At 21.8% G+C, this 7416-nt stretch overlaps 1 protein-coding gene across 1 annotated transcript in view; it reads right to left on the bottom strand.

The window, feature by feature from the left end:
* LOAG_11040 (AF17 C protein) overlaps positions 1 to 1451 on the bottom strand; it is a gene marked incomplete at its 3' end in the record, with an annotated part of 2250 nt that extends 799 nt beyond the window's left edge. Inside the window, exons 1-3 of the mRNA XM_020448278.1 lie at positions 1359 to 1451; positions 718 to 824; positions 84 to 319 (exon numbers count right to left, since the gene is read on the bottom strand). Of these exons, the coding sequence (XP_020301564.1) occupies positions 84 to 319; positions 718 to 824; positions 1359 to 1425 (410 nt within the window). The 5' untranslated portion in view covers positions 1426 to 1451. The remainder of the gene's footprint in view (positions 1 to 83; positions 320 to 717; positions 825 to 1358) is intronic.
* Between the last annotated feature and the right edge of the window lie 5965 nt (positions 1452 to 7416).

Here is a 7416-nt window from a genome sequence, read left to right on the forward strand (position 1 = left end):
TATATATATATATATATATATATATATATATATATATATATATATATATATATATATATATATATATATATATATTTGCTAACCTTTTACCGAAACTGAGAAACTCGCGATTGAATGCATCAATGCCGCCTTTTTTATTTGAAGTCATTAGACTCCGTTCAAGTGGCATCATCCGTTTACCGAAATTCATAAATTCCCTGTCAAAACTGTTGCTTTTCTTGTGAAGTAATTCTGGAGTGTGACCAATTTTTAGCATCATATCAGACAAATTGCCATCACCAGTTGAACGTTTTCCAAAATTCATGAAATCTCTCGAAAACTAAATGAATTATAATAAATTAAAATATTTCATTACCACATATTTTAAACGAAAAGCTATCCATTGATGGAGAAATTACGCATTTTTCATCAAAAAATTCTATCAATTTTCTTTTTTTTTAAAGTTTAAACATACTATTGTTATTTTTAAATCACTGTTAACAATTCATATCATCTAAAGCGCTTTTATTTTAATTTCAATTCTGAAATTATTCCGAAATTAACATCAGTTAACATTTTAAAATGGCAAATTGCATTAAATAATAAATTTGTTTAGTTTTCAACAATACTTTATTAGACGTATTTTTTTTAATTAAACAAATTAAAACTTCAAAACAGAATGAATAGAAAAAAGTGTCTAAAAAAAAAGAATTCATAGATAAAAAACTTTTTTATCACCTCGCCTCTTTTAAAATAAGCAATATATGGATCGAACTGCGGTACTAAATTTGCTGAACGTTTTCCAAAATGCATAAAATCTCGTGCCAATCGATCGTTGTAATTAGCTATAAAATTAGATATTAATAATTAAAATTTTTAGCAATTTAATTTTAAGAAAAAATTAATTTGATGTAGTTTTTTTTTAAAAAAAGAAAGACTTATAATAATTTGAAATGATTTACATTCTTATCCAATGTATATTGATTCAAACTAAATTAAAAGGATATACTTTGATCGAATAATTTAAATTTTAGTACAAAGATTCGAATTAGTCTAAATTAATTCATATTATATAGCTGCGATAAAGGAGCTAGCATCAAACATTCCATTTTCATCCTACTTAATAATTCAAAATAATTTTTTGCTAATGTAAATTTTATCACAATAATTAATGACTTAATTAGAATGTAATTCGACAAATACAAAAATATAATTTGTTAATGCATTTATGATAATTTACTGATACTCATTACAATGAGTTCTTTACAAATTTTAGCTTTAAATTTCACTTTAATTTTATCAAATATTCTTTTAAACTTTGTTTTCTTCTTATTTTTCTAAATAGCTTCTCTTTTTCTTTAAATGGAAAATTATATTACCATAATATTCTGATTGAACAATAGCAGCAACTGATGAGACAACTATAAGAACTATTATAGTTTCCATTGTAATATTACCCCTCTCACCTGAAAAAAAAAAAATTATTGAAAAAATTGAATCTAAAAAAAAAATAAACGGAGCATAAAATTTATTAATTAATTAAAATATATATGAGCAATAGAAGAAATTTTTATATCGTTTTAGAAGAAAAAAAAGGTAAAAATGAATTGAACCATTTCATGCATTATCATTTCTTGTAATTATTTAATTACGAAAAATTCTGAACATTAAAAATTTCATAAATTGAATACTAATGTTCAAATTATTATTTGCAAAGTTAGTATTTTATTTAATCGCAATTTTAATATAAAATAATAAATGATTTGAGTCAAATATGGAACTAATATGTTAATAACAATTGTTTAAACCAATACATAGTAACAAGTAATCATTCTTCTTTTCGGCAGAATTAATTTGCCTGGATTAATTACTGAAGATAACCAAATGAGAAAAAGAAAGGACAAGAAGATGACAGTTGCGCATATGAATATCTTAATAACAAATTTTGCAATTAATTTGTTTCACTTTTAATTATCTTTAACAAGAGGATTAACTTTAATCCATACCCATTATCACTATTTTATCAAAGAATGCTTAATAATGAATTTCCTCAATGATATCCGGAAGCAAAATTTTCCAATGAATATTCAAGAATGAAAATTTTCTTAATGATATAAGTTTCGAATGTTTCGAAATGACATCTGAAAATGACTTTTTTTTGGATGATATCTAAGGATGGTGTTCTAAATGATATGGATTTTTATCAGATCAGAATGAATATTTCCAAATGATTTGGATTTTTTATCAGATAAGAATTAAATTGCTGGACGATATGAATTTCTCTTGGATAAGGAATGAATTTCCTAAATTATATTCTTAAAGTTAGGCCATTTGCATTAATGCTTGCAACAAAAAAAAAAGAAAAAGAAAAAGAAATTATAAATTTTTAAATTTAAGTTTTTGTCTTACAATAATATTCTAACTAATAGTCGCTTATCACAATATCATTTTGATAACACACTAAAATTGCTGATTACATTAAAATACGCTTCTGATAATAATATTTATTAATCAACATTATAGTTAATATTGCTATAAATGAGGGAAATTTGCATATAGACAATTTACATATTATCGAAATTTTGAAGAGTTTCAAAAAAAAAAAAAATTAAACAATACCTCGAATTCCCCCTTTTTGTTTTAACTGATAAATTGTTTGTTCATAATATTTTTTAAATTATCACATTTTTTTTTGACACTATTAAAAGAAATCGCTTTTATGCAAGCAAATGGATTATTTGTTTAGTTCATGAAATGACAATGATAAGTTGATCGATAAACTGATAATATGTTGATCAATAAACTGATAACAGCAAAAAATACAAAAGAATGTGTTTTGTGAAAAAATTTTGTTCAAAATAATGCAAAAGTATGATTTTTTTTATAATTAATAATTATGGGATTAGAAGTAAACTAATAATTTTACAACGTTTACTTATAATGTAAAGTTGTGGAATGGAAAATTTGATGTTAATAATTTTTAACAAAATTTTAATTTTTCTCATCAAATTTTCAAAAATTATTTTAAAACAAAAGTTCATTTAAGGCTCAATCAATTCATCTGATGTCAACAATAAGGTAAAGGGTAAAAAAAATGGACAGAATAGCCCCAACGAAGGTAATAGAAGTGGACAGAATAACTCAAACAAGAATGGTAAAAAATGGACAGAATAGCCAAAATAAATTTCTAAAATTAAAAAAAAAGCAAATCAAAATATGAAATCGTTTAAAGAAGCATTTGATAAATTCCTTAATACTAATAATGATTATATTAAGCATTTTTCTTTTTTCTTCTTCTTTCCTTCATTAATACAACGAAATTAAATATTTATTTTATTTATTTGGTAAATATAATTAGAAAAATTTAGCGCAATAAAAAAAAAAAAAAGGGTAAACAAATACTTTCATGCACAATTATTTGTAATTAATTATTTAAAAAAAAAAAAAAGAAAAGAGAAAAACTTTTTCTTTTTAATAACTAATCAAAATCAAAAAAGTTTTTACGCAAAAGTTTGATATATACAAAAGATTCGGAAATTTTTTTTAAAAAAAAACCGTAAAATTTAATATTTGACCATTATTTTTTTGTTTTTTTTTTTTTTTGCTTTAGAAAAAAATGGAAAATATAAAAATAAATGAAGAAGCATTCTGGGATGAATTATGGAAAATGAAAAAGAAATACTTGAAAAAATTATATCATCAGAAGTTGTCTTAGTTTTAAAATCTCATAAATTCAACAAATCATTAAAAATATATGAATTTTAAAAGAGAGTGAAAAAAAAAAAACGAAAAATGCGAAGTCGTAAGTAATATGAGAGTGATAATGCATTGTTTGTAATGTATTCCTCTTACTTATACATCCATAATTAATTAATAAAAGGCGGGGAAAATGCCCAGAAGGTGGGAAAGAGGAAGAAAATGAAGCTTAATGTGAAATTAAAATTTTACTATTTCTTTTTTTTGTAAATAGAATTTTTTGATGCATTTGACAAAAAAAAAAAAAAAAAAATTAATTAAATTGAATAGATATTGACATTTTGTGAATATATAAAGATTTAGATTTGCCCACAACATATGCAAAAATTTGAACGTTCAATAATTTCAATCATCAAAATCAAGCATTTTATATTCATTTGATTCAGATAATTGGATCATTGTGAATTAAGTATATGAATTATTTTGGATTAAGAATTATTTGAATCATTAAATTCGAGTCAATAAATTAGGCATTTAAATCATTTAATTAAATACCTGAATATAATCTATTAGTGATCATCACATTAATGTTATTATTATCATTAAACCTGATAAAAATTAAAATGAAATTTTCAACAGAAAGTTAAATTTTCGAAATATATGAATAACAATTTAAATCAATAAACAAATTATTTGCATTGTTAGAACGTTAAATTAGGTACTTGAGTTATTGAAGTGAGAAGTATTTAAATCATCAAATTAGATATTTGAAATCAACAAATTCCACATTTAATTTACTAAATTAACTACCTGAATATGATTTGAAAATAATCATATTGATATTATTATCATTAAATTTGATAAAAATTATATAATAAAATTTGTAGTATTGTCATTAATGATTTGCAATTTATTTCCTATTAATATAAATAATGTTTAATAGTTAATACAATGTTACACGAAAGTATTACATTATTCAAATATTTCCAGTTTAATTTAAATTTTTTTTAAAACAAATTTTACAAAATAATTTACAAAATAAAAAATAACGAAGAGATAAAACTTTAAATACAAATACTTATACATTTGTGTTGCCTTAGTTTTACAGTTTAGGATAAAATAAAATGAGAGAAATGATTATTCATTCAAATCAAATTGTTATTTTATTCTTAGCCCAGTAAGCTTCTTTTTTTTTTTTTTATTTTCACATGCGTAGGATGAGTAAGCTAAAATTGAAATTGTCACCAGTAGAGAAAAAATTAATTAGCTTAATTAGCTTATAATGTCCATTTAAAACCATCACTGCTAAAACATTGAACAATTTTGCGCTTTCCACTGTTCCATCATATCAAATTAACTTTTTATACAGCAATTTCAATTCTTCCAAACAATTTAATTTCAATTTAACGGAAATGTTAAATGCTAATCGCTAATATGATAATTCCTATCGTTTCAACAAACAATTGCACCTCCTATATTTGTGCTTACTGTATTTTTCTACTGTAATAAAATGTAAATTTAGTTTATCTGAATTGTTAAAATAATCACAATCTTAAAAATCCATTCCTGCAAAAAAAAGAAAAACAATTACAACATTACATAATTCATAGCAGTTATATAAACTAACAAAAAAAAAACGAAAAGTTTGGTTAGCAAATTCTGATATCATTTCTATTTAAATAATTCTTCAGTTTAAAGAATTAAGCACGGAAGAAAATTAAAAAAATTAGAAAATTTAGGAAAAAATCGAGCTAAAAAAATTCTAAATTAGATTCAAAAAAAATTAATTAGAAAAAATTAGGCTTTTTTAAAGAGAAAAAAAGTATGGCTCTTTTATAATGTAAAATTATAAGCGATAATGGATCATTTATATTTAATCATTGAATTAATTTGAATTATCAGTTTTATTATAAATATAATTTACAATTTTTTTTTTGCTAATATTTTTTTTTTTCAATTTTTGTTATCAATAATGGAACGAATTGAAAGTCATCCATTTTTGATCAAAATTATCACAAATTACTGTTCATCGATTACAATTTTTTCTGCGTTATCTTATCAGTGATATTTCAGTATTAATTAATATTATTATTATTATGATTATTATCATTATCGCTATCTTGTCATAAAAATGAAAATCTATTTAATAATTATCCAATACATGTATTGATTTCATAACCAAATATAGTGCTATTATTACAAATGGTATTAAATTAGTAGAGAGAGAAAAAAAAAGCGACAATTATAGTGGCAGGAATTAATTTTTAGAAAATAAATTAAGTTATAATTTGCTAAAATAGCAAATTATAAATTGATTAAAACCAAAAATCAGCAAATACATTTTATCAAATTATCAAATTACTAATAAATAATATTAGTAAATATCAAAGAAGAAAAAAAATCCAATCATATTTTATGCTTCATTTATTAATCGCTGAATTTTAATATTAAAATTTGAGAAAGAAAAATATCGAAAATATTCCTAAACAATAATTAAATTATTCATTTCATATATAAGTAAATGAACTATTGCCAGAAGAATTATAAAACTAATTAAGAAAAATTAAGCAAAAAAATTTGCTCAATTAAAGATTTGTAAATTTAAATAAATTTCTATTGGAATTTTCGCTTTTATCGTCTTTTGCTTTTTTTTTCCAGTTACGAAACAAGTTTCAATTTAATTCAATACAAATTAATTCATATCTTAATTTAATCCAACAGTATTCAATCATTGAGTCCGTTATTATCGTAATTCATAATTCGTAATTGATAATTCGTAATCGTTATTCAATCACTGAATCCGTTAGTTATCGTAATTAGATTCGGTTACTTTTTCTCATTTATCTTATCGGCTTAACAAAAAACATAACAATGCATAAATTAGAAATGATAATTTAATTTTATCAAAGGTTGAATTGCTTGATAAAAATTGAAAAATTTTTATTGAATATTAATTCATATTTTCATTGATTTTAATTCTTTTCTTAATTCATATTATAGCTTATCAAAAACGCTAACATTTTATAAATTCGTATTTTAAGTCAAAATTTTTCAAATATAGTATTTCAAATATTTATAACATTTTTTATCAAAGCAAATATGTTTAGTAAAAGAAAACAGAATAACACTATTTTTCACTGTTTTTTCTCACTCATTCCGTACGGAGCATTTGATAATTGTTTTTTTTGTAATTGATTATTTAATTAAAGGAATTTTTTACAATTTTAATTTTCATTTATTTCGATTCATTTTCTGAAAAAATTTAAAAATTTTTTTTTATTTATATTTATTTGTACTTTTTTATTGGTATTTTTACCTAATTGATAAAGTTAATATTGGAAGGTACAAGTAAAAAAACTCAAATTTCAAATTTTGATATCACTACTGCTGAATTTTTCATTCATTATTTGTTCATCTAATCATGCATATTATGCGAGCAATATTAAGATTTAATTAATATTGAATACATTAAACAGGAATTTTAGCAGTCCGGAGAGAGACTTTCCGGATTTTCGGTTATGCAACTTGTTGAAATTCTCCCTTAAAACAAGCTATGAGAAAGTAAAAGTAATCTTACCGGATTAGGAAATAATTTTAAATAAATAATGCATTTATAAAATTTATAACCATTAAATAATAAATGATTAAAATTAAAAAGGTGAAGATTGAATTTAATTTTTTTTAAATAAAGCTCAAATGATAATTAAAATGAAGAAAAAAACTTTCATTGAAAAGTTTCGG

The sequence above is a fragment of the Loa loa genome, assembly GCF_000183805.2.
Source record: "Loa loa unplaced genomic scaffold supercont3.249, whole genome shotgun sequence".
NCBI classification, from domain to species: domain Eukaryota; kingdom Metazoa; phylum Nematoda; class Chromadorea; order Rhabditida; family Onchocercidae; genus Loa; species Loa loa.